Genomic DNA, 27,655 nt, shown 5'->3' on the forward strand with positions numbered 1-27,655 from the left:
CCACCTGCACAAACACGCACTGCCTGCCGTAGCCCGGCCACCCACAAGATGGCGCCGCGGCTCCGGTGAGGGTCGGGCGGAAGCGGCGGAGGAAGCCCCTCTCGCCGTGCCGCGCTGTGTGCATGCCGGAAGGGAGCGACGGAGCGCCAGGGCCGGTTCCTTTCGGTTCCCTACGCCGCCGGCTGCTTTGGCTGCCCGGGTGGGTACTCAGGCTGCGGCCGAGGCCTTTCCCTTACGCCGGGAACGCTGAGGGAGGGACGGGCCGGGGAAGGCGGTGGCGTTAGCGGGAGAACGAGCAGTTCGTGGGGAGTTAGCTGTGCTTTCATAGCTTGGGCGCCTGGTGGCGGCGGACAGACAGCGTTTATCGCGCGCAAATCGGCTTAAGTGGTCGAGGCTTCTGCCGTCCTTTCCTCCGCAAAACGTCGGTGCTTTGGGGGCGCGGCCCCGCCTGTGCTGTAGACAGACCTTATGGGAGCGTGTTTCTGTCAGCCCGCGGCCTTCGCTTTTAGCAGTAGGGCCGTGGCCTGTTGGTCTTTTTCGTGCTGTGGATGAGCTAAAGGACTCTAATCAGAGTTTAGGCACCGCGTATGCGAGAGCAGAAAGTTGGTTTTGCCTTCAAAAGCTATGAAGTTCCGTCCTTTTCCAAGCCAGTGACTGAAGCAATGAGGTCCCATGAGGCAAAAGCTGACTGGGACTGCTGGTAAGTGCATTGCACCATTGGCCTCAGCTTTGGGCCCACGTGGCTTTGGGTTTGTGTCCTGGATCTCAGTTACCCTCCTTTCAGCAGCAGCACAGGGTTACTGCCCTCAGGATCTGCTTGGTTAGGAAGTGCCCTAACACACTCTAAAGTTTGATCAGCATGCCTTCTTTACAGCTGTGTTGGTTAAGCCCCTATAGTGATCGTAATTGTGACTTACCTGCAATTTGTTTGCAGGAGTTAGCACTGTAGTTGTGTGAGATTGGTGTGAAGACATCGTAGCAATAGGTGAGTCTTCAGGCTGTCCTCTTTGGACAGCTGTGATTGAATCCGAAGTCCCAGACAGATCTTGTGCTTATGGCCATTCTTAGAGAAGAATGCAGTGTGTACAGTTGGGAATTTTTCCTCTTTTTCTTTCTTTTTAAGGGAGATACTGGTAATAGCCAACTGTCTTAGCAGTCACAGAGTTAAAATTTCTTCATGACTGTAACTAGGGCACGTTGGTGTTAAAGTGAACATCACACACCAGTGTTAATCTAAAGCATATAATCAAAACACTCTTCAGACAGTTCGCTCTCCTGGTAATTCTGCATTAGAAGTAAGCATTAGAAGCAAAAAATAAAAATAAAAAATGCAGTAGGTGTTTGTTGGAAGGTGCACGCTATTTATGTAGATGGCTTGCTTTATCTTACTAAGCATTTGGATTATTTTTAAAGAGCTTGAAGTGAGTGAGTTTGAAGTACCCAGTGCGGATTGATGTTTAACACCTTAATTTGTTAAACTTACAGCCCTGGGACGTTGTGGAAAAATGGGTTCATAGAGGTGACACAGTTTGGCTTTGAATGCCAAAACCACCTGGGAGTTCAAAAAGTCTCTGAACTATCTGTTTCTGAAATCATGGTAAATGTAGCTAGAGAGGTATTGTGTATGTACTTACTCTGTTTTTCAGAGTATCTCTTGCTACCCATTGCCAGAAACTAGTTACTGAGTTAGGAGGGTCTCTGTTCTGATTTGGAGAAGATGCTTCTCAAGGAGCAGAAGCATTAGCAGCAATGGGCAAAGTTTGTGGTCATTTTTCTATCTGTTGTTTTGGGCATTTCTTATACAAATGTGGATTACTTTTTCCAGAAAGCTTTATATAAATGTTTTGGTGAAGAACTCTGCTGAATTTCTTGAAAGTCTACCTTTCTTTAATGATATCTTGTGTTCTTATCTCAGTACCATGGGCTGATTCTGCAGCCATCAGCGTTCTAAATAAAGTCAGAATCTCTTTGATCCTGCATCCTGCATTAATAGGCCTTTTGAGCTGTACCTGTAGCCTCCAGTATGGCAGCCGTGTCACAGCACTATATCTAATACACCAGAAGATGGTTTTGCTTCCCTACTGTATTACCAACTCTTAAAATGCAACAGTTGGTCTCAACTTCATTTGACTCCAAACAAATTGAGTGCTATCATTGCTTTGATCAGATGTATTTACTTTCATTAATGTTTACTTGCCTGATGCTGATAAAGAAACAAGCATGTTTTGATTAAACGCATTGCCTCCGTACTTAATTATCTGTGGAGAAATATTCCAAAACTGAGAAGGGGAAGCAGTAAAACTTATCCAAGAAGGAACTTTCTTTCATTAATTTCTTTCATATTTGGTAAACTTAATAGAGTTGAATAGTTTCAACAGGTTTTTTCCCTCCTTTCTCCCTTCCTCATTGGGGAGCACATGTACATGTCGTGTATTAATAATAAAGTATCAAACTTCACCAGTTACTGCTTTAAAAAGTACATTTACATTAAGCTCTGAACCTGATTGCTATTTATGCTGAAGCTAGTTCAAAGAACCTTCTGCCACGTAGGAGGAATTACGGGGATAATGAATGTGAAATGTACCTAATTTTTTTTCTGAAGTGGAAATTGAAGAGTTGGCTACCATGAGCTTAGATTTTTAAGTATAAGGAAAAGACATGGTGACCTTGACAGTGTCCAGATGTGTATGGGAAAGGGACAGAAAGTACATGTGTAAGTCATGAGAATGGAGCTAAAAGTTTTGATGAGAGGTAGCATGGGAAATGAGATGTTTGAAGTGCGCAGAGGGATAGCCCACGAGGCTTCTATGTAGGTGTGGATTGCAAATGTTACAAGTCACTGCAGTGTTTTTCAGCGATCTCAGTTCTGGGTTTTATTCTTCCTCCTTTAAGTAGGCAGGGGGGAATACAGTGAATTCACGCACTTTGTTTGCCTAATGATGCAATCCTTTTACCTACTTACATGTCATCCCATTGATGGCAATGGACTGCTTGTGTATGTAGGGCTCCTTGTTGGTCTGACTAAGGATTTATGGGTTTGAGCTTGGTGTGTGCCATACAAAGGGCAATAATCTGCCTTTGTGGTAGCTTCATGATTTGCATTTTCTTTGAATGCGGCTCATCCTTATTCTTTCACTCAGTATATTTTGTCTTAAGAGGCAAAAAATTGCTGTTTAATTAGGAGTATTAAATGGGAGACAGAGCATAAGTGGTGTTTGTCCTGTATTCACATACGTTGTGAAAGATCCTAGTTTTACATTGGTATAAATCTACAACAGTTCTAAGTGCTGTCCTGGCTATATTCCAGTATTGCTGGGAAGAGCCTCTGACTGTGTTTTATGGCTAGGAGGGTTGGTTTAGTGTGCTGGTTTCCTGTTACTTTTCACAGGCATCATGTACATCAAGTTTTGAATGACAGTACTGGGAGGAAGTATGCGGATAAATCAGCTAATGTTGTAATAAAATAATTGTCAGGTAGGTAAGTTGAAATATTTCTCAGTGTTTCATGCTGGTAGATCACACTGAAAATGATGGCAAATACAAATCCAGTCTTAGAATCATAGAATGACTTCAGTTGGAAGGGACTTTGAAGATCAAGCTCCAGCCCCCTGCCGTGAGCAGGGTTACCAACTGCTGGATCAGGCTGCCCAGGTCTGCATCCAACCTGACCTTGATCGTCTTCAGGGATGGGGCATCCGCAATTTCTCTGGGCAGAAAACCTCATGGTTACAGTAATCTTGTTCACGCTCTTGCTCTTTCCCTTCCTCCCCTTCCCCTCTCTTTTTCTTTACTTCCTCCTCTCTCATTGCCCCTGTTCCTCTCTCTTTTTCCTCACATTCAAAAATGTCATTGCAGCCTGTGTTGGTCTATGTTTCCTTTGCAGAAAATAGGATTGGTTGTCTGGACAAAAAGATCAGTAAATCAAAAGAAAGGGTTTTATGCAGTTATGATAAGTGCACTCTAAGCTTAATCAGAAGATTTACAAACGTGGAGTTAAGATGAGTTCAAACGTTTTGTGGTACTTGCAACTTTTATGGATGTCCCTGTGCAGATGCTGCTAAAAAGCAAGGACACCGTGTTTGATTTGTTTGGTTTTTGTTGGTTTGTTTTGTATTTCCTTTAGAAACTAAAGGCTGTATAAGTATAATGTATGGGATAAAATGGAAGATAGTAATGTGGAAAATCATTCAGTCCCAGCATTTTAGGCTGTATTGTAGTAGATGGCTCCCTTGTAACCTTAGTACTGTAGGGGTGAATTTTAAGGACTGGGTTATGTACTGACTAATCAGAAACTACCAAAAAGAGACTTCATCCAGCCACAATAGAGAAAAGATATTTAATACCTGTAGGCCACAGTACTCAAGTTTAACAAAAAATTATTGATTACTTGTGACCATCATAATGCTTATTTTTATGAATTAAAAGCTGCTATTTTGTTTTCTAGTTCACTGTGATCATGGAACAAACTCCGCAAGAGATGGTAAGCAGTCTTTACGGTTGTCAATGTGATTGCTTAGTCACATTTTATATACAAAATGCATATAAACACTTTTATTGAATTGTCAACACAGACAAGTAAAAATTAGATGTGAAAGTATCTAAATGGCTATGAAATAGAATTCAGATTACAACAGCGAGTGATTTGTCTACTCCTGGGGAGGCTCCAGAGTCATAACAGGAAAATAACAGAGGACTCTGATCATTTGCCTTAGATTTATAGCTTTTGTTTTCTTGAGGAAATCTCTTATTTCCATTTATTCTGCAGCTGAAAAAGCACAGACACAGAACTAAGATAGACTTCAATGTGTTCCCTTCCCCTTTCTACACCAGTGTAAAACATTGCTGTAATTTCTTTTTTAACAGATGGATTTTTAAAATTCAAATGTAAAAAGGGGGTTTTAGGGGTCACTTTCAACAGAAAAGCCATAAAAAGTACTTGGACAGGCACCAGCATCACAGTCCTGTCTCCATGAACTGGCTTTTTGTCTTCCTTTCTCCTAAATTAACAACTGGAGCCAGTCAACCAGCTGGATTCCAGAGCTTAGAGTGAAATCATCAAGGGCTCTTTCAGAAACGTTTAAGAAGAAGTGGAGATATTTTTTGGGCTTTAAAAGAATATGTTGTCATTTTTTGGAAATATATAGAATGTAGGAGATCTCTGCTTTTGTCAAGCTGCACAATGTTTCAAAACTGGATTTTTAAGTAGTGGGAAAAATAAAATGTTCTGGAAGTAACCTGTGAATGTATCAAATTCGACAACAGAACGTTCTCATCTGTTGAAGGATAAGGAGTCACTGTGACATTCCTTAGCAAAGTAAGAACAATAAATAAATGAAAAAAACATTGTATATCATAGCTTTTAGGTCACTGGATGATTAAGAATGAAGAAACTCCATATGGAAGGCAGATGCTTCTCTTGCTCCTACTCATTTTAGGAATAAATCTTCTCAAATGATAGGTCTTCTACCAACGCAGTATTGGACTAAAATGAGAATCAATGCTATGAAGTTTAACATCCATGAATTGTTATCTGGGCTTTTAAATCAGATTGCTGAGCCCCGTAGCCCTTCACGATTAGGGTGCAGTTTTAATCAGAAGTTATGAAGGAATGCAAGTTTGTTTTATTGTGTTTTGTTTTTTTTTTTTCTTTATGGACTCTCACGTCTGGGAGTCTTTTATTTCTGAAAGCACTTAGCAGTTACCTAGAAAGGGAGCGCTTATAGACCTCTTACAGAGCAATGTGCTCAGCTTTGTAGAAAGAAGGGAAATATAACAGTTGAGGCGTTTTTTGGTATGAATAATGATTACACCAAGCTCTCAAATATTTGCATTATTACCTGACAAAAAGAAAACAAGAACAGATATAAGTAAATGAAATTAACCTCACTTTATACTTTTGGAATTAAACAGAAAGTGTTTCTTAGGCTTTTTTTTCCTGTTTTGTTTGGGGATTTAATTTTTTTTTTCCAGAGGGCCATTCTTTTAAAGCTGTGGAATTGGTGCCAGTGCAGATCAGGAAAACACATATAAAGGTTTTTTTTTTCTTGTATGCCTCTAAAAAAAGAATAAAATGAAAAAACTAATAAAGGGCTGTAAATGTCACATTCATCTCTGAAAAGCTTGGCTAATCTTGCCGTGGATTGAGTGTTTGCCAAAAGGTGGTTTAATTAAAAGTCTTCTCATTTAACAGGCATTCTGTTTTGCCTAGATAAAAGACTTTCTGTAGAAATCAAGATAGGACAGGAGGGAGAATGGCTATATGTTTTATTTGTTCTAGATTTTAGGTTACTGCTCTATGGCTTTCTCTTAACATCCTCTGTCATTTCTTGATTTTTGAGAGTAGAGTGAGGATAGAGGTGAAATGGTCTGTCTGTATGAAGGGGCTCAGGGCTAGAAGGACTGCAGGGCTTTTCAGTTGCTACTGGAACGTGAACACAGTGAAACTGAGCTTTTTCAGGGAAACTCAGATCAGATGCAGGACAAGAGAAGGTGCTGTTGCAGGACGTTTCCCTCTATAGAATTATTTTTCCATGTGCTTTATCAGTGGTACTTTGTTACCCTTTTTCATGTGTTGGTTGCTGATGAGTACAAAAGGGAGATTTACTGGCAGCTGGCAGTTGGCTAAATACAGACTTGTTTTTGATCAAGGCCACGATGGCTATATGAACTTGGCTGAATTGCCATTTGACCTTTCCTGAGAAACTTATTTTGGCAGACAGATGGAGGAAATATGTTACTGGATAAAATGAATGCCTTTGTTTAATATGGAGGAATTTTAATCTCTTGTGTTTTCCGCCTGCGGATTTGGAAATCAGGTGTCGGTTGTAATGCATACACCTTGGAATGACTCTGTTCTTAAAACTCATGTGAGTGGTTAAAGGAAATGTGGAATGTATCCACACAGCGTTTTCCCTAAAAACCACTGACTTCCACCATAATAGTACAAACACCTGTGTGGAAAAAACCGCCTGGACACTACAACTCTGTCACTGATTCTTCTTTGTTAGATATGATGATGAAAAAAGAATCTCTTGTAAGAGTAACAAAGTGTAATGCATTTGTACTGTGGTAACAGTTGCCCTTTTCCTTTAGACATATGTATTTTTGTTTCTTTCTTAGGAAAAGAGCAATTGATGATTAAAATACGAATGTAGGGCTTACTCTTACAGTGTTTTCTCTCTCAGTTACTGCTTGTTTTCTCTTCCATGTGTGTCCCCCCTCATTTGGATGCAGGAAGAAACTGAGCCATGGTATTCTCAGAAAATGTATGCAAGATACTGGAAGCACTATGATTTAGCTATGCGCTGGATGCATAGACACCAGGAAGCCTACAGGAAAGCCATGGAGTCCTTTTATCATGTACCATGGCCTCCTTATGCAGCTTCTCCAAGTAGACGCTACTCAGACTGGGATGGGGATGACCCGCCTTGTACCCACAACCGTTTTTCCAACTATAGCCCACGTGGCAGAGCTCAGCAGTACATGGATGCCCAGCCAGGGAAGGAGGATGATGACAGGGAGGAGGAAGAGGAAGACTCTGAAGTGGAGGAAGACTCGGAGTCTGAAGGGGAGTTTGAATATGACCTGAGTAACATGGAGATCACGGAGGAACTTCGCCAGTTTTTTGCCCAAACAGAGAGGCATCGGGAAGAACTACGTAAGTCCATTCTTGTTTTGGGTTTTCTTGTGCTTCGTGGCCATGCCATTGAGTCACGGGCAGCTTCAGAGTTTACGGGTTTTGTAACAGTTACAGAAACAGGCACTGCGGGCGGGCAAGCCAAGCAGATCGAGTCAGGCAAAACCAGTGGGTGTAGTTGAGTACAATTAATTGGAAATAACTGTTAGAAAAATCTTCAAACACCTTCTGTGAGAAAGAGAGAGAATTATGACTGCAAAGAGGAGAATAACATGCTTGTCTAGGAGACAGTATTCTTAAAAATTCTGGAGTTCTTGAAACCCAAGGTTAAATATAGTTAACATGCTGTATGTCCAAGAGGGGAACCCAGAGGAAGCACTTTGCTACATCACTGAACCCTAGGGTAAACCTCCATGTGTTCTATAATATGGAGCAGCCAGTTTGTTTGTTCTTTTTTGGCTAACCCAACAGCAAAATTCCAAGACCTTTCTCTTGTCTCTGTATCCCTAAGGTACTCTTCATTCTATCCTATACCAGAAGGTTCTCTTTATTTTGCATCTTGATCTGGAGCCAAGTCATTAGGCAGGGGATGTAAGCCAAAGATTTAGTATTTATCTCACATTTTGATCAGCATCTTTTTTCTGTGAAATTCCTCTAACAAAAAAAAAAAAAAAAAAAAGTTTATTGGTAGTTTATTTCATATATAAATGTTGCATGGAGATTAACGATCTGTTTTTAAAAAGTAGTATGATGAGAACAACTTTTCCCCTTAACTCAAATAGGAAATACTCAGAATAAATGTTTAGTAGAGCATACCGAAAGAGGGAAATATTCTAAAAAAAAAAAAAAAAATGGATAATAAAAGCAGTGATTGGGAGGGAAAAATAAAAGTCTTGTTATTCTAAGGTCTTTGATCTGAGGTATCCAGTGAGCTGAGACTCCTCAGCTTTAACTTCATGCTTCCTATCCGTATGGTGCACTGTTTCTGTAGTTAGCAAAGGAATGTGAGCCAAAGAGCTCAAGTGGTAGTGTGTGATGTGCCAGCCCTTTCTCTCCATGGTTTTTCAGCATCAGCTTGATGCCTTCTTCTGAAACATTCCTTTAATGAGGTACAGGGTACTATAAGATGCTTGGCCAATTCTAGAAATGCAGTACTTTCTTTGATTTTTTTTTTTTTTTAATCTTTATGATTAATGGTGTTTAAAGGTGTGTGAGTGATTAAAGCGGTGTCCTGGAAATGGGGAAATCTGGGCTTGCAGATGCTCTCTGTCACGAATATCCTATATGACCTTGGTATAGCTGTTCAATCTATTCCTGACCCCTCACTGGCTGCTCTTGCTAAAAATATGATTTGATCCTTTATGATGAGCAGGTGAATCAGGAAGAGGCTTGTGACTCAGAATACAGATTTGACTTCTGTTCCTTCCACCACAGAGATACTTGGAGCCTTTTGGAATATTTAGGTTTCTGCTCTGTGCCATATACTAGCCTATTTATGGGTAAGTGTGACTTCACTTTCTTCAGTGACAGTATTCCGTATCTTTGTCCAAAGTTAAGCAGAATCTGGCCTTGAGCTACTGCATGCCTCAGTTTCATGTAATTTGAAGTTTCTTTGTGGTATGATAAAGTGAGGGTAATAGTTGTATGTAATTATTCAAGGCATGAAAAACTAAACAAGTACTAGATTTCATTAAAATATAAAAGTGTTACAGAACTCTTGGGTGATTGGTGCTATCTAAATGCTAATTTTACACATAATTAAAAATATAGCATTAGCTTGTTCAGAATTTTTTTTTCTTGCAGGAGGGGGAAAGAAAAGTAAAATGCATTTTTTTTTGTTCTGTTGAAGTTTCTCATGTAGCATAAGTAGCAGGAAGAGGAGAAAATCCTTGTTTCCCTCGTTGTATGGAAATGAGCTGATATGGAGACTGTTCAAGGCAGTATCACACAATGAGGTGGCGTTTTTCATCTTCCTGGATGCCTTTTCAGAACAAAATGAAATAAAAATTTAGAAGCTCATTAAGTTGCAGTCCATTACACTACCATGTTCTATCTTTCATACTGTGCTGAAGAATCCCTGTAGTTCTGTACTGATACTCAAGAAAATTGAGATAGTGCAAATGCACAAAGGAAACCCAGCTTACTTATTTCCCCTCTGATAGCTTTTCATTTTAATCCCAGACTATATGTCGTGGGCTGTCTCATCACGTTAGGAACAGATCTCTAGGGAAACATAGTCATTATAAAGCTCAGTAATGCCTGGAGTTTAGGCATCCATCTCTGGGAGAGCCACTTGCAGCACTGAGGTGAGAATTTTAAATTTTCTCTAAACTGGACACGTCAAAGGAGAATATCAATAGAGACCTTGGCGATCAGGTGAAGTATAAGCCAGCTGTCAGAAGGTTAAGGGAAAGCTGTGTCTCGAGTTTTCTTTCTCTCATGTAAATAAGTGGGTCCAGTGGAGTTCACAGCCTTTGAACCCTCCACCTTGATATGCACTTGCAAGCAAACATCTGGCTTGCTCTTCTTTTGAAATGAGTGCTGTGCATGAGTTTGACATATGTTTATTGGCAGCTTGCTGAAGTGTGAGACATATGGGAGAAGAGCAACGGGCCAGATAGGGGATTTGGGCTCCTACGGGAGGGTTATGCTGGTATACAGCATGGAGAATTGGTTTATTTTTGTAATGGATGACCACCGTTAGTCTGTTTTTCAAGACCTGCAAAATTAGGAAATAGTACACAGACTTAATGCAGCTATTTGGACGTGTGTATGATGAGAGCTTTGATTTACCAAGTTAAATACAGCTGGTTCTCAGCCATGACCCATGTCTCATCAACATGTGGAAGAGCAGTCAAATAGACTGAAACTATCAGACTCTCACTTCTAATGCCTGTTAAAGGGTCCACTGGAGGTAACAGGGGTCACAGACGTTAGAAGAGAGCATCTTGCAAACTTTATTTGGAAGACTTAAATAGGCCTGAGGTGTAGGAGGGAAAGGCATATGTCTGGGTGGTAAAATACAAGTCTTAACACTAGTTGCAAAAAGAAGAGTTTCAAAGAGAAGGAAGCTGTCATTTTAAACTAGCCACAGAAAAGAACTTCAGGTTTACTTCAGTTTCCAGTAACCAGCACAGACTTACAGGAGTTTATGCCTATTCTTCAGCAATTTTTTTTTCAGTTGTTGGCTGACTTGTACAGTAAAGCCTTTTAAACTGACAAGCTCTAAGTCTTACTGCATGATTTAACACTTAGCAGGGATACAGTTGTTCACAAACAACCCTTTTTTTCTGTTTTTGAATTCATATCAAATTCCTCCTAGTTTTTATATTCTCGTCATGTGTTGCAGTCAAGTTATGGAATGCCCCAAAGTAATTGTGAGTAGAGTTCTGCTGAGTCTGTATGAGCTCAGACACGTTAATGCACGACAAATTTATTCCATAGTCGAGATATCCTGTACATTTGGTTAAAATTCCTTACAGGCAGTTTTGATTTCTTTTCAATTGTTTACCTTCATATGCAATCACAATTATTTAGTGTATCTATTCTGAGGGGTTTTGTTCTTCATCTTAACGGATGATCCTCGTACCCTGTGCTTCCTGGGGGTGTTTTTATTAGCATTTAGTTCTTCACTGAGGCTGTTAAAAAGGATGAAATCATTGTTGTGAGTTATCACACCTGTCAGACCTCGGTAGTGTACTTAATTCTCCAGGTGTCCTAGATATGAGAGGCTGAGTACATTGTCTTCTTACATTTGCAAGAATGAAAGGGACAAAAATAAGAAAGTAAGATTCACGAGCCTAACAATTCAGTGAATTGTCTAATTGCATGTATTTTATTTATTGCACTTCCAAATTTAGCCTTTGAAATGTAGTTTGTTGTTACGCAGTTTTTCTTTGTTCCCTTTTTACATACAAGAGAAGATGACTGCTATAATTGAGCGAATATGGCATTGCAAATACATTGAGAACCATTCTGGAGCAGCCAAGAGGCAATGAAACAGCGTCTTTTATTTAAAAACAAAAGCAAAGGAAAGTACTGTCATGTCAGTTCATTACTGTAGGATAATGGTCTGTCAGTTGTTAATGCTACAACTCTTTTTTTTTTTTCCATTAAAGCCTCTGTTTGTATTGCCCACGTAGACCCTCCAGCTGTTCCCACAATAATGTTGTCTCAACTTAAAATTTTCGTGCCAGATGGAAAACCTTTAAAAAAAAAAAAAAAGAAATTGAAAGGAAATGCTGAATGAAAATGTTTGTTTCAAATCTGCAATTTGTAGGTTTTTTCCCTTGTGTTTCAGAGAAAGATGACAGTTGCCACTGCCTCTTCCGTGACGAGGGACTAATGGAATTTTCCATGTTTTTTAAACTTGTCTGAATAATACCAGATCCATGAAGTTTTTGCTTTTCTTTAAAGCCTTTGTACTTTGGAAAATACGGGCCTTTATGCTCATGTTTGTTACCACGCTTTAGTAAAAGTGAAAGAAATAAATGTTTCCCTCTGTTACTCATTCTGCTCTGTTAGACTCTAGTTCTCCTCTAGATGACCAGCATCTTTTTGCTTCTTTTTCCCTACCCTGGGCTGCCAAAACTGTGTTCACGGTGACCCTGTAAATGTCTGCTTGACTCCTTGGCTTGTCAGCCTTGCCATCATACAAATTCTTACCACTGTCTTTGTAAGCTGAATTGTTGAAGTTTCTGAAAAGAACTTGTGAAATAGAGTGCTCTCCACAATGTATGTGGGTGCTTGAGATACGTTTCTGAGGCACGGGGTGGTTTGTTTTTTTTTATTTAATGGAAGGAGAAATATCTCTTCTTAATGATGGAACCTTTTATCCTGTAGCAGCAGCGTCTTCTCAAGTGTGCAAGCTGGTGCAGCCAGCATAGAGGTTGTTATTATTTGGAAATCAGTGGTAAAAGAATGCCTCCTTGCTGCAGAAACAAAGAGAAGTTCCACAATTTTTCACCACCTTAATATTGAAAAGTAATCTGTACTTAGAAACAAAACAAAACAAAAGGTTCTGAATTGCATTTGCAGAACAGTTTGGACACAGTTTTATATCCATTTCATAAGAGAAGAGATTAACATTGTACTAAGAGTATCAGCTCGGGAACACAGATATTCCTAGAGAATGTGATAGTCAAGGAAATGGCCTTGGATCTCATGCTGGAGATAGAGCTTGAGTTTCTAACATGTTTAGCTTTGTTTTGTGGACTGATTTTTCCCACTAATCCAACGTGTTTTGCAACTGGTGGCTGTTATGCTGCTAACAGATTCATGGAACAGAGAGACAACGTGGCTATGTGCATTCTGCATCACTGGACCAGACAGTGTCAGAAATGAATTTCCTCTGTTGCATGGTCAGGAGGATTTTGTAAGGATTCATATATAGAGCTAGGAGTTACAATATCTGAAGTTGCTCTTATTTGTTTTGTGCCTCAGGCTGAGACTTTTTGACAATCTTGACATCCGCTTAAAGTGTGCAAGGAAAGGCCAAGAGTGCAGTCATTTTGCTGCTGGGATGCTCCAGGTATCGTGTCCAGGGGTGCTGCAAACCATGCTCCAAGCATGCACCCTTGGGCGAGCTGGGGCTGGAGCCTGCAGCTCTGTCTGCCCATGGTTGCACTGCGCTTGATTCTGCCCAAGCACACTGTGGGTTACAGGTGTTTGAGGTGCAGCAGGCTATTTCTAGGGGGCATGAGAGAAGCAGCTTGTCTGCTTCAGTGTAATTGCAATGTAGACATTTCTTTAAGAGGAGTGCTGAGGTGTCATGTGTCTCCATTTTTTTCTTTCATTTGATGCAAGTGAAGAATGCTTCAATAGCTGTGTTAGTGTGAAAATATGTATTAAACTTCAGAAACCTATGGTTAAAATCTCACCCTTTATTTTTCTGTCTCTGCTAATACAGTTAGCACTACAGTATAGTGGAGATAACACATACCTCAGGTGGCTTGTTGAGAGGCTCAGTTTGTTCACGTTTAGGAGAGATTTTGAGTACCTTGGCAAGAAGTGAAAGCCTTAGGTGACAGAAGAATAAACAGTATGATCTGAGAAAAGTTGTTCATTCCAGACCTTTTGTTTAATGCTTAAGTTACGTCACTCCTGTGTACATCCTACTGACATCATCTTTACCGAATGAGTGCAAAATTTCAACTCCTTTTCTCCCAGAGAGCTTTTGTTCCTAAGTTATTCGTGAATCAGTGAAGTCTGGTAACCTTGTATTGTTGCTGCTCTTCATAAATGATTGCTGTAGTAAAATTCCTCCTGAATTGAGTTTTTTTCTGGACGATGTGAGGATAAGATGCACGGAACAGACATCATTGCTCCTCTCAGCTGCCTTGCCTCTTACCATCTGCGTGCTATGTCTGCTGTTGGTAAGTCTTGATACTTGGTGGTCTCAGAAGGATCCAGTGAAAACTGCTCAATAGTTTGCAGTTGTGTATGTGGTCACTTCTGTAGCTCTGATAGGTCAGCTATTAGAACTTTCTCTGTAGAAAGAAATCGACAATTCAGTTTTAGGTCAGACAAGCAGAGTGTCATCATCTGTTTTGTGTCCATGCAGTTTCCAAATCATGAAAGTATACTGATGTGATACACCTACGTTCCACGAAGGTCTGATGAAGAGCCACCTGGCAGACCCCAAGGAATCCCTTACCAGTTGTCTTGTTAGAGCAAGAACAACTTTCCGAAGGTTTGGTGGGTGAACACACAGAATCTACTTGAACTGGGAACTGATGCTGGTAATCTTCTGAAGTCACGTCTGTCTGCTTGCTTATGCCATAAGCATCTGCAGCTGCTCTGTGTGGTTCCCCTAGTCTTCTCTTCATTCTTTGTCCCTGCAGGGGAGCCTGTGAAAGCAGCTGCAGCTGCTGTGGAAAAGAGCAGGTGAAACCATGCTGATAGCTCTAGGGAAGTGCTGTAAAAGCCATTCAGTGCTAAACACTGGACTCAGGCAGTCTGTTATGCACTTTTCTATTGCTCTTAAAATTCCTGGATTAGTGGTTCCGTCTGGGTGCCACATGTGACATTTGTGGACCTCTAAATACTTTCAATTAGGAGAGAGCTCTGACTCAGTTCTGTGATTATAAATCTGAATTCATCCATCTTTAATATAGTGCTCGCAACTCTGTAATTGGGCAGTGGCTATGAATTAAATATTTTCTAACCCAGTCTTTTTTGTGTCTGCTTAGGGGAGCTGTTGTAGCATGAACATTTTAAGTTTTAAGGTTTATAGTACTGGAGGGAATGCATTTTCAAGGACCAAGGTAGAAATGGATGTAGCCATGGTGCGCACTTCTTATGCTCTTTATTTCCAAAATCTGCTCAGAGTCTACAACAGAGTATGGTATAACAATACTTCTCAAACATTTAACATTTAAGATCACTCTCTTAGAAAGCAAACATCTTGTATGTCTCCAAGCAAATCCATAACTTAACTGTGCAAATTTTATTGTGATGTTGCTAAAGCAAAAACTTCACAGGAACCATTTGCTTTTCAACATCTTTCACTGTCCCTCACTTTTATCAGCAACATCCAGATGGAATTCTTGCTCACTGTAATTAGGGGCTGTGGTTGCTGCATGGACAGAAACTGAGAGTTGAAAGACTTCTTTCTGCCTGGCTCTTGTAGAAACTTACTTCCTTGCATGCTCAAAATTGAGAGATACAGAGGCTTTTGGGCTAACAGTCTCAGACTTAGGTGGCCTTTATAGAATTCCATCATGGCCTTGGACATGTCATTTGGGACTGGATCCACAAAAGCTATCAAAATGGATGGAACTTAGCATCATATCCAAAGTAATAATCTTTCGTTTCCCAACCATACTTTCAAGGAAAAAATCATATCCAAAGGAAGAGGCATCTTAAATTCCTATGTGCAATGAAACATTATCATTCTGTCTCTTCCAGTGGCAGGGTTGAGCACCTGTGACACGTTATGATGTGGAAGCCCATCCATTCCAAGAATCTAAGTCATCTTCTGATGTAGGAATTTGTGTCCAAAATTCCTTTTTGGGATTTTAATCCAAGAGCACAGGGGCACTTCCCTGTCTCTCAGTAGCACAGAGAAGTTTGTTATGTCAACGCACTTAAAAAGAAGTTGTACTGCAAGCATATGAAGTGCTCGGCATGGATTGATCCAGCTGTTCATCAGTGTTACAGTTGTTAATTTGCCTCCAAAGTACTAAAACCTTTTTATCTGGATGTCAGAGCTTTCCCTTGATATTTTCAAAGATATGTGTCTAAGTTGTCTAAACACTGTTCTGCTGTACGCTGAAGTCACGGAGGCAATGTAAAATGAAGAATAAATCTTAAGTAGGTATTTGTACTGAAACTATATATGTACTGAAATAAACACCATGGGTGCTATACCCATATATATATATATATATGTATGCATGTATATTATTATTGTTCACGTTTAAATGGATAAGACTCTCTTCGGTTTAATTTCATTTGTAATTCTCATGCCGTGGTTGTTGCTTTAACAATTAGCTCTATATTCATGTGGAAATTAGGGAAACTTTGCAAAGGAACATAGGTTTCCTGAGAGCATGTTAGACCTTGATTTTAATATGGTTGTTCAAATACTACAAAGACAATATTCTTCCGATCTCACTCTGCATATGCCTTGCAGAACATTTATATTTCTAGATCTGCAGTTTCTCATATGGTTGCTGACCAGAAGGGATGTGGAAGATTTCAAATTCATCAGTTGTCATTGCTCTGGGATTTTTGGCCAGTGGTGTGGTGAGAAGGAGTCTGAGAAACTGTGGAAGGGTCCAGAGCATGAGATGTTATCGTGTTAATGTGTTAGAGAAGGAGGTGCTGAGGTGGCAGTTAGCAAATTGTCTGGCTGGCTTTGGTGGAGTGTGGGGCGAAGTATCTGCTTTTTCTGATCTTTCTGTTTCTCAGTAGGTAAAGCTGGTGATCACTGATTACTTGCATTTCCTGCTTTTGTGTTCCTCCACTCGTGTTAGCTACTGACTTTTGTTGAGAACAGGATCTGGAGTTCAAATCATAGAATGACTTGGGTTGGAAGAGACCCCAAGGATCATGAAGCTCCAACTCCCCTGCCACAGGCAGGGCCACCAACCTCCAGATCTGGTACTGGACCACATTGCCCAGGGCACCATCCAACCTGGTCTTGGATGTCCACCTTCATGGACAGAGCATGTACAGCCTCTCTGGGCAGCCTGTTCCAGCACCTCACTACTCTCTCTGTAAAGAAATTCCCCCTGATATACAACCTAAACCTTACCTTCTTGAGCTTAAACCATTCCCCCTAGTCCCGTCACTGTCTACCCTTGTAAAAACAATAAAATAAAAAAAAAAGAAAAAAGATTCCCCTCCTGGTTACAATCCCCTTTTAAATACTGGAAGACTGCAACGAGGTCTCCTCAAAACCTCTTCTCTAGGCTGAACAAGCCCAGCTCCCTCAGCCTGTCTTCGTAGGGGAGGTTCTCCAGTCCTCTCATCATCTTGATGGCCCTCGTCTGGACCCTTCCCAATAGCTCCACATCTTTCTTGTACTAGAGGCCCCAGTCCTGGATGCAGTACTCCAGATGGGGCCTCACAAGGGCTGAGTAAAGGAGGACAGTCACTTCCCTGTCCCTGCTGGCCACCCCTCTTCTGATGGAGCCCAGGATACCATTGGCTTTCCAAGCTGCAAGAGCACACTGTTGGCTCATGTTCAGATTTTCATCCACTAGGACCCCCAGGTCCTTCTCAGCAGGGCTACTCTCAAGTTCTTCTCTCAGTTTGTATACATACTCAGGATTACTCCAACCCACGTGCAAAACCTTGTACTTTGCTATGCTGAACCTCATTAGGTTCCCATGGGCCCACCTTTGGAGTTTGTCGATGTTCCTCTGGATTGCATCTCTTCCTTCTAATGTGTCAACTGCACCACTCAGTTTGGTGTCATCAACAAACTTGTTCAGGGTGCACTCAAGCCCATTATTGGTGTCGTTGATGAAGATGTTGAAGAGCACTGGTCCCGAGACAGATCCTTGGGGGACACCGCTCTTCACTGGCCTCTGCCTGCACATAATGCCATTCACCACAATCCTCATTCTACGGCCTTCTAACCAATTCCTTATCCACTGGACTTGCACAAGTCCAGGTAGGTGACATTGGCCCCCTTCCCTTTGTCCACCACTGACATCACTCCATCTCAGAAGGCCACTAGATTGGTCAGGCATAACCTTCCCTTGGTGAAGCCAAGCTGGCTGTCTTGGGTCACCCGCTCATCCCTCATGTGCCTTAACGTATCTTCTAGGAGGATCTGTTCCATGGTCTTCCCACAGGCACAGAAGTAAGGCTCACTGGCCGGTAGTTCCCTGGGTCCTGCTTCCTCCCTTAGGATTTTACTCTGATGGCTCTCCTCATGTGAAATCTTCCCTTCATCAGGTCTCTTCAGTGCTTCTTTCACATGGTAATTACACCACTAAAGTCACAGAAGCTCCTATGTGACGAGTGTTAATAACTTTGTAGAAGCCAGGATGCTGAAAGCTGCCTTTTTGAAAGGAGACAGTGCTTAGACCTCTGCTCCAGCAAGGGGCTCTTCAATTATTTCTAGTGTCAAACACTTCCCTTTTGCAGAAGGTATGATAGGCACACATTTGCAGGTCTCTGGCATATTTTCATCTTGTTGTTATTGTGGTGTTTTTTCTGTACTAAGCACAACAATTTAACCTTGTGCATATAAGTAAATCTAATTTGCTAGAGCAATGAAATGATGGTAGGTGAAAGACAAGTTTAGAAACAGAACCAAGCATTTATTTTGTGTTTTGTTTGTGTGCATCCTGGCATTGCTCTTTAACTATTGCGGTGGCTTTGAAGTCCTAATTTGTTATGTGTTTTTTTTAGCATAGTAGCAATGAGAAACTCAGAAGGGAAGTTAATTTCCAAAGTTACCCCTCGGCCCTTTCTTTTATAAGTTTTGTTTTATGTGCTGCTTTCTTTAGTTCCAGATGTCTCTTACAGAACTATTGGTCAGGCAGCACACTGTTGGGGTTTGTGTTTTTTATACTAACAGCGTGGAAAAAAATTGTATTTCCTTCTGAGATTAATTTTGTCCGGATTGGTGATTGTTTGTCCTGCATGGCTGCAGTGACATTAACTTCTGGACCTACTGGTTAACTGAAAGGTCTCTTCATAGTTGGGCTGTGCTGTCTTTCAAAAAATTGGTGATGTGGCCATAGGTTGCTTTCAGAAGTCTCTGATTTGGTAACTTAGCAGATTTCCCTGAGTATCTTACTGAGTTGCTTTGCCATATCATACCATAGAAGAAGCTTGAATTCAGCAGTATAGCCTGTGACTAGAATCAAGGAGAAAATTTAAGTGAAATTCTAATGTCCGAGTTTGTTTTAGAAGACTCATGCAGGCTACTCTTTTTTGTTCCCATGGAAGCACCAAACGTTCAGCATGATTTAGCTGTCAAGCGCTCTATACATCACAAAATACTGTCTTCCAAGTGCGTGTGCCTACTTTCTATTCGGGACACATACAAAGCTGGTAGTGAAACTCATGTTTCCTCATTGTTTTGGTTTGCTTTTAAAGAAGCACTTCTAATGTTGTGTATTTCTTTGTTTGATCTACTCCGGCTGTGCCATATATGCGTGTGTGTATATGTGGATACAGTTATATATAGATTTAAGTAATCCTTCTGTTTACTTTAGCACTGGTGTCTTTGTCTGGCGTCAGCACTGTTGCCATCAACGACAGATTGGAGTTGTTTGGGGGATGGGAGTGCAGAGTCAGCTGGTCTGTATTTAATCTTATTTCTGTAGGCTTGATCCGTACTGGAGACAGCTGCCAGCGCCTGATCCTGTATTAATTTCTGCATGGTGGTCAGCAACCTCCTAGCTTTTTAATTCTTTCAGGTGGTGCAAACGTACAGTCGGGATGCCTTAGTATCTCTGGTTTGTGTTATACAGTGCTCTGGTTAGTTACCTTGGGTGCGCCTGTGTGTTTTGTGCTCTCCGTGTGGCTATTAGATGCACACATATCTGATTGAGAGCTACATTCAGAGCATTCCACTTTCTAGAGCAGGCTTCCATGGGGTTCCATGGAGCTGTCTGGTTGATTCATGTTCATGGGTTTTGCTTTGATCCATTTTCTGGTGGAGATAATATCCTTTCTTAAGGGTTTTGTTGTGGAAGGTGATAGGAGGAAATAAAACAGAAGTTAATGGTCATTTAGCTGGATGGTAACCAGTGTAGCCTATTGCTAGTGTAAACATGGATGTGAAGGCTTGTATTGTTTCTATCGAGGAGCTTGGGCGGTTTGTGTTGGAGACTAGAAGACAGCCCTTCTTGGTTTTTAATCCTATTTGTGGAACAGAAATCAGCTTTTTTAATCTCCAGTTAACTGTGCAGCCTTCATGCAATTACTTACCCCAAAAATTTAAAAGTTGTATGAGATAATTAATTCTTCATAATTATCAGGTAGGAAAGCGTTAGGCTCCTTTTGTAGAGTAATTACACTGAAGCACGATGTGGATAATTAACGAGAGTGGTAAGTACTATTCAGTAGCAAACCAGGGATTGGAACGCCATGGTTCTAACCTTGCTTCATCTATGTATTCATCTTGGTTTCAAAGATAACATCTAGTCTCTTGTTGTCTTAGTAGGTGATCTTGCCCTGTTTCCACAGGAGTTTCTTCTTTGAAATTTGTAGAAGTCTGTTATAATAAAGAAGCTATCAAACTGAGTACTTTAGATTTGCAAAATCTGTTTCCTGTCTGCTCTGACAGCCTGTTGCTACTGCATCCTTCTTAGAGATACTCATGTTTCTTAGACTATTTCCTGCTTTTACCACTAAGTTTTCAGTCAGACTGCGGTTCTGCGAGCATTTCTTAGTGCCAAAGCCAGGTTAGGTTGTTTTTCTTCCCAGCCCATTCACTTCTGCTTCCATGCTGCCATTTTAGTTCAGCTAATGGTGCCAAGACACTAAGCGGTACCAAGATTAAATATAACTATTTTTTGTGGGATGTAGTGTAGTGCCCCTGAGATAGTTTTACCAGCATCTTTGAGGGGCTTGGGAGCTGGAGTGCGTAGCTAAGGGGAGAAAGAGAGAAGCAAGAACTGCATAAGCTAGTTTTGTAGCTGAGAAAAGAAGAATGTCTGTTGAACCACAGTTTCAGCCTGCCAAGGAATCACATCTGCTCTTACTTCAAAGCCTGTAACAGAACATTTTCTTTCTTTTTTCTTTTTTTTTTCTGGAGAATATTGCATTGCTTATAGATATACATGGTGAAACACTCAATTTCTTTTAACTCCTTCCCTTCTCAACTAGCAGATGGAAAACATGTTAGCATAGGTACTTGGGTTTTTAATGCCTTAGGCATTTGTGGTAGCTCTCTTTCACAGTGGTTGTCATTCTGATGATGGAGAGCTTATCATTGCAGGCAGTTATTTCCCCAGAAAGTCACCTTTATTCCAGAATGGTGTTTTCAAGCCAACTACATGATTTAACTGTGTAAGTTACACTGCTGTAGTAGTAAGATTGTGATTACTTGCATTTCTCCTGCTCCCACCAATGGAAACTCCTGCTCCATAAAGCTTTAAACTTGATAAAGAAGAATGATTGAGATGTCAGCTTTCATGAGAGCTCTGGAAAAATTAAAATGCTTGAGTATGCTCTTGGCAAAGTCTTAAAGTGAAATCCTTATTTTGTTAGAATTCCTTTAGGTAAAGATTGGGGTTTTCTATCTGGTATGACTGATTTATACAAGTACTGGCATAGTAGAATGGTCTGATGCTATCACTTCAGAGAAACCATGTAACTTCACTGTAGAGCTGTTTAGTTTTCTGGGGGAGCTGAAGAATCTGACATTTTACATTGAGATGCCTGTGTGGGCAGAATATTTAACACAGCAGATAGGCTTGTGGGAAGTGGCATTCAAAGGCAGGGAACTAGGAGTCTTTAATCAGTAGAAAAGGGAAGTGTTTTTAATGCTGTTAGCGTGGGCTGCTCAAGCTCAGCTCAGGTAGCATTTAAAACAGGATGAGAAAGCTCAGAAAGTGCACATGCAGCAGTAACAGAATCATTAATCACTTGAAATAAGCAGACAAATATGTGAACAGGGGTATAGGTCGATCTGAAAGCATGGAAAAGAAAAAGCAGAACCAAGACTGGGAAATGTGAAATAATTCCTTCAAGAATAATGTGCTAGATAAGCAAGAAACTGAAAGTCAATGGAGGCTGTTTGACATATAGGGCAAGCAAGACCTTGGTCTCATGGCGTAGCTGCCGTGGTGCAGGTCAGCATCCAATAGCACAGCCAGCTGCAGGTGATGTGCACCCAGAGAAGTGGGGACAGAGAGAGCTGCCTTGTGAGAAATGCTATCAGCTTGTGTGTGATCACTGGGCTACAGCAAGCTAAGGGCCGGGCGTATAAATATGAACAGCTAAAAATGGTACAAGGCACCATAGGATGCTGGATGTGAATTTTTCACTGCCTTCAATGAAAATTCAGCTTACATAATTACTGTCCTTGCTTTTATCTCCTCTTTGTGTTGAAAAATCTCTTCATGAAGACTTGTCCCCAAATAAGAGAATTTTCTTGAATTTTGGTTTTGAGATTTTTGTTTTGTCCTTTTATTTTTCTGTTTTCCTTTCTTTTAATAAGAAAAGGATGAATTCCAGAGAAGTTTTTTGATTGCTTCTTAATCTTCTCACAGAATACTACAAGCAGGAAGAGCAGCGTGGATCAGACTTAACAGTATATGATGTTCTTCTTCTTATAAAATAGGAGGAACAAGACCTCTGAGAGCTGATATAGGGAAAATTGCTTACATCTTGAAGAGCTTTGGTCACAGTTCCACAGAAAGCATGCAAAATGGTATTTGTGTGCATATGAAGCTACAAATGTAGTGAATAGCCAAGATGTTTTTACTGTTTATCCTGCTTTTGGCAGCCTCTGAGGATGAAGGTCATTGCCTGCATTCATTCACATTTCTTTCACCTGGTATATCCAAAATTAAAAGCCGATATGCATAGCAGGCAAGAAAAAGTGGGAGGAAAAAAACCTTCTTTCAAAAGACCTAGACTAATTGATGATGTCCCAGAATGCAGTATGACTTGGGTAGAGATCTTGGTATTCCTGAGAGATGAAGAAAAGACTACTTACTGCACTTGGAAAAAGGTGTCTGAACTTCTTTTGGCCAATGTTTAGCTATGGATTTGCAGGAGAAGTGAGCTTAGGAAGGATAAGTTACTTCTGAAAATCGCTTCGAGGGAGAGGAGAATGTTTGGGAACAAACAGAACTGGCCAGTCAAGAAAATGTCAGCAATGCTTATCCTTGGTATGGCAACAAACACTGCTGCTGTGATGTGCCTGTCTTTTGACCATTTGCAAAATGCTTTTTCACAACAGGGGGAAGTGAAGCTTGCCAGAAGTTGAAACTGAATGCTATAAAGGAAAGCAATGTTGTTTTTATTTTATTTTTTTTTCCAGCTTGTGTGAAATGGAAGGAGAAACTACTCAGAACTGTAAAAAACTTTACAAAACTGTAAAAAAATTATTTGTTTCACATTTATTGCTTGGCAGCCCAGTGACAAATTTGGAGTGTGGAGCTCAGATTCGAAAATGAGCTGGGAACTGCATTGCTGTGGGCTGAGAATTAGTTTCTTAATAAACCTTGCTGCCTAACTCATAAACGAGTGTTTGGTGCTTTCTTCACAGAGATTCTTCCTCTCGCTGTAGGTTATTATTGCTATAAACAGCTTATGGTTCTATTGTTGTTATTTTTTTTCCCATTATCAGAGACTAATTGTCATCTTTTTGATGAGTTGGTAGCTGCAGATGTAGCACAAATTATATTGTTTTTAAAGTAAATTTTGAGGTTACAGATAGAACCCAGCCTGACTGGATGTAAGGGGAGTTCTGCTTCCCTGTCCACCAAAGGTAATTAGTATGCTTCTCAACAGGACAAAACTTTCTCAGCCATCTTCTTTCTTATCTCAGTGTTTGGCTGGAAATAACTGCTTTGGTAAAAGCAGTAGCCTACATACCCATTTTATTCCATGGCTTCTCTTTACATGATTACCATGATACCAAATGGTGCCGGCACTATCACTTCTCACATTAGTACCTCTCCACAAATCACTGAAGATAAACTACATCTTCTGTGCAACGGCAGTGGCATTACTAGCAACAACTACCGTATATTTGCTCTCTGTAACTAACTGAAGGGACACTGTAGTGAGCTGGGGGTCAGCCTCTTCTCTTGTGTGACTAGTGATAGGACTAGAGGGAATGGCTTCAAGCTGCGCCAGAGAAGGTTCAGGCTGGACATTAGGAAATACTACTCTGAAAGGGTGGTCAGGCACTGAAATGGGCTGCCCAGAGAGGTGGTGGAGTCACTGACCCTGGAGGTGTTCAAGGAACATTTGGATGTTGTGTTGAGGGACATGGTTTAGTGAGAACCATTGGTGAAGGGCGAATGGTTGGACTGGGTGATCCTGTGGGTCTTTTCCAACCTTGGTGATTCTATGATTCTATATTCTGTGCACAAATTCAGCCTCTGCAATTACAAGCTGTGGGTAGCAGACTTCTGTCCACTGCCTATGCCCAGACTCCCTAAAGCTCATTCTTAGATCTAGGACTATGTAATATTGTTGCTCTGGGAATTTTTTAGCCAGTTGCTGTGGAATAGTTAGTTAGGTTGGAAAGTTAATGGCGTTACATGTGATTAGTAAAGCGTAATGTAAAATGTATGCTTCAGAGGTTCGTTAGGTAATTTAGAGAATACAATTATAATTTATATTATTATTTTGATTGTTAATATCGGGATCTGTGAGTTTATGAACCACTCTGTGCTTCAAATAGAGATTGATGCACACTAAACTGTAATCCACTCATCCGTCATAAAGCTTCTGCTAGAAATGTATTTAATTTCCAAAGATTCATTATATATCTCCAGAGAAATTAATTTTTAAGTGTTACTGTGTGCAGTGAACTATCAGAGATATTCTCAGGCATGTGAGGAAGCAGCTGTTTCTAGTATGTAGCTACAGAAGTAGGGAGTAACAAATTTCCATGGACAATACAGAAGTAGAAGGAATTGTGTTTGTGACCCAAGAGTCAACAAATGTGGGTTCAGTTCATTGCCCTGCTTGAGTTTTGCTTTATAACATGCAGCAGGAGTTGTTTTTTCAGCATAGATTTTTGGGGTTTGTCAAGGAATATTCAGTGTGAGTTGCATAATTTACAGCAGGTTTGTCCTTTAAGCATGTTACCTAGTTGTGGGCAGCCTGGTGACCCACAAAGTTCACTTCAATGCAATCTAAGTGACCTTTGCCACCTGAGCTCTAAGCCTGTTCTCTTGATGCTGGGCCCTCTGTAGGTGGTGTTAGTAGTTTTAATTAAGACCTTTGGTTGAAATGGCCTGACACCGAATAAATGTGACTCTTCCACAAATGCACATGGACCTCTGGTGTGTGTTTTCTCATGAGTTCTGGCAGTGCAGCACACTCTGGGGATGTACCCTTAAAGAAGAGGCACTGAAATTGAAGCATCTCTTTGGAGCAGATTGCAGGGGGATTGAGCTCAGTGGTCTCCAGAGGTCCCTTTCAACCTCTATAATTCTGATAGCCACTCAAGGACAGCTGCCCTTCCTCTATCAACACAAAATGGTGGAAGTGGCCGGACAAAAGCTTTCCCTGTCCCTCTCTTAACAAACAGGTGCCAGAATTGAAGTTTCTTCTCGCACTGTTGAAAATACCTATTTTCTGTGAATGAGGTACAGGGGATAATTCTTTCATGAAGTCTGACAGTCAGTTGGCTGCTGCGTACAGGGCTTTGCAGCGTAACAATAAACTGCAGATGTTTGACATGGATATGTCAGGATACTTAGCAGTGGGTTAGGGTCTGCAGATGTCGTGTGTTTGGTAGAAGCTTAATTCTGTCTCTGAGGAAGGAGAGAAGAGGTCCGTAGCACCAGACGCTGAGGAGTATGTCTTACGTGTGGCTAATGCATCCTGACCAGTGAACTCAGTCTCTCTTGTTTGTTTGTTTTTAAAAGGGTTCACATTACAGTGTACCGTTCCTATGATGCAGTTTTGGGAACCAACATTTGTTGCTGGTAGGTGGAGTTCAGTACCTGACAGGTGATTTTCTTCATCTTGTATGAATGTCTTCTATTAGAGAGGAGTCCTGTACGTGCTTTGTTTTAACTGCATAGAGCATTGTTTATTCCATCAGAGTAGCACTCATGAAGTGAGGGTATCCTTATGCACGCAAAACCTATTTCTTGCTTCAAAATTGGGCTTACTAAAGAGGATTTTTGGCAGATTGGTCCAAGTGTTTCATCTCTCTGAACTGTTTTGAATCCTCTTTAAAAGATGTGGTGCAGGGATATATGTTAGCTGTTGTTTTGTCTTGTCTTTAAAGCAATGACAGTAAGGCTGTCAGTTTTGAACTTTGCAGGTCCTGCAAAATGGATGAGGTTGGCCAGTTTGTCTAAACACAATGCTTACAGCTGTGTTTCATTGGGTACATTTGATGGCTGACACTTGCGTGACAGACTGGTTTGTTCATTTACAGCGAGTAGTGACTGATTACATTTTCTCTTGGCTGTGGTTCAGCTAAAGTTGCACTGTCCTATGCATTGTTTCATTATCTCAGCTGCTAAGTAATTACTTTGGAAACCAACTCTTACAGTTTTTTTTTTTTCTTTTCAAGACTTGTGTACATTAGGGAAGAACTGAAGCAACACTAGTTAGTACTTTTTATTACTAACAGGGAGGTTTATATGTTTTCCAGGATCTTCTTCCCTTGAAGAAGTTGACAGTACCCTAAGTGAGTGAATGTGGGCTGTCTAGGCCCACCACAGATTTGAATGCATAATATTTTAGCAGTTAAAATAAAATGTGATTGGGTGATAGCTCAGTAATGTACATGTCTTGTGTTTCTGTTGTGCAGGGAGACAGCAGCAGCTGGAAGCTGAGCAACAAGAAATGTATGTGGAGGCTGATCAAGACCTTTACAGAAACATGAAGCGTTCTGTGGAGCCACCTGCAGAAAGACCTGGGGAGAGAAGAGTGGCAGAAATGGAGAAACTGTATGGTGATGAAGCCGCCAAAATCCTAGCTATGGAGACTGCCATGCAGCTTATCTTTGACAGAAATTGTGACAAAAAACAGCCCAAATACTGGCCAATTATTCCCCTCAAGCTGTGAGTACCTGGACTGTGCTCTGACCTTGCACAGAGCTGTAGGGACAGTTGCCTCAGGCTGTGCTGCTGGAAGAATAAACTGCACATGTCAGTTTTGCATGGGTTTTAAGGCAGGATCCAGTAAGAGCAAAGTGATTTTTTTGCCCTGTGTTTCTTTTACATCATCTGTTGTGATGGTCAGAGTTCATTTACGTACATACCATTGCCAGTTAGTAAAAGGGAGAGATAGTAATATAACTGTCCGGTCTGTTTCACTCATTTGATGTCAGGCTGCCTCGACCACGCAGGTGAGAAACGTGACAACGTCTATACCTAATGAACTGGAAAAAATTAACAGCAATTACAAAATGAAAAAGGCTATACAAATTATCAGCTCTTTCCATTTAGGAAACTAAGTAGTCTTATTCTTTAGTCTTATTAAATATAGCAACGTTTGGATCCAGCTTAATGCAACACAGCTTGAAGTGTTGTGTCTCCTAATCTTTTGTTTTTTTTTTCCCTTGAGAGCCAGGAGCCCACTGGCCAAGACACAACATATCAAATTACTGTAGCCTGGCCATGTGAATTCTTTTTTCAAATGCATATAATAAAGCAGGAAGTTTTTCTTCAAAACTGATACTTGTCTGGCAGGAGTTCAACTCTAACACAAAATTAGATAGGAAAATGTTCTAATGAAGGAGGTGGGGAGTTTGGGGGAGAAGCTTGATGTGGCCCTGTCTGTCAGAGATCTGTCTAGCAAAAGAGATCCTTGAGAGGACAAAATGCTTTTTGGACAAATGCCAACAATTATTTTTTGCCGTTCTAATAAAAACATCTCATTGGTTTGAAGCTTGAA

General features: G+C 40.8%; 1 protein-coding gene across 2 annotated transcripts; it reads left to right on the forward strand.

Moving 5' to 3' along the window:
* The first annotated feature begins 103 nt into the window (after positions 1–103).
* On the forward strand, positions 104–27,655 carry GEMIN8 (gem nuclear organelle associated protein 8). 2 transcript variants are annotated; one of them, XM_015273570.4, is made up of 4 exons: positions 104–700; positions 4,445–4,480; positions 7,234–7,657; positions 26,568–27,655. In XM_015273570.4, the coding sequence occupies exons 2-4, from the start codon at positions 4,457–4,459 to the stop codon at positions 26,822–26,824; spliced, it is 705 nt and encodes a 234-aa protein (XP_015129056.1). In that variant the 5' UTR covers positions 104–700; positions 4,445–4,456; the 3' UTR covers positions 26,825–27,655. The 2 variants fall into 2 exon arrangements, with proteins under 2 accessions (XP_015129056.1, XP_416829.2); XM_416829.7 differs by having other exon boundaries at positions 104–199.

This window comes from Gallus gallus, chromosome 1 (assembly GCF_016699485.2).
Source record: "Gallus gallus isolate bGalGal1 chromosome 1, bGalGal1.mat.broiler.GRCg7b, whole genome shotgun sequence".
Taxonomy (NCBI): Eukaryota; Metazoa; Chordata; class Aves; order Galliformes; family Phasianidae; genus Gallus; species Gallus gallus.

Bases quoted from the DNA above. Each gene is read 5' to 3' on its own strand.
- GEMIN8 (XM_015273570.4), top strand. From the start codon at position 4,457: ATGGAACAAACTCCGCAAGAGATG. The intron at 4,481-7,233 runs GTAAGCAGTCTT...ATTTGGATGCAG, and splicing joins AACAAACTCCGCAAGAGATG to GAAGAAACTGAGCCATGGTA. The intron at 7,658-26,567 runs GTAAGTCCATTC...TCTGTTGTGCAG, and splicing joins GAGGCATCGGGAAGAACTAC to GGAGACAGCAGCAGCTGGAA.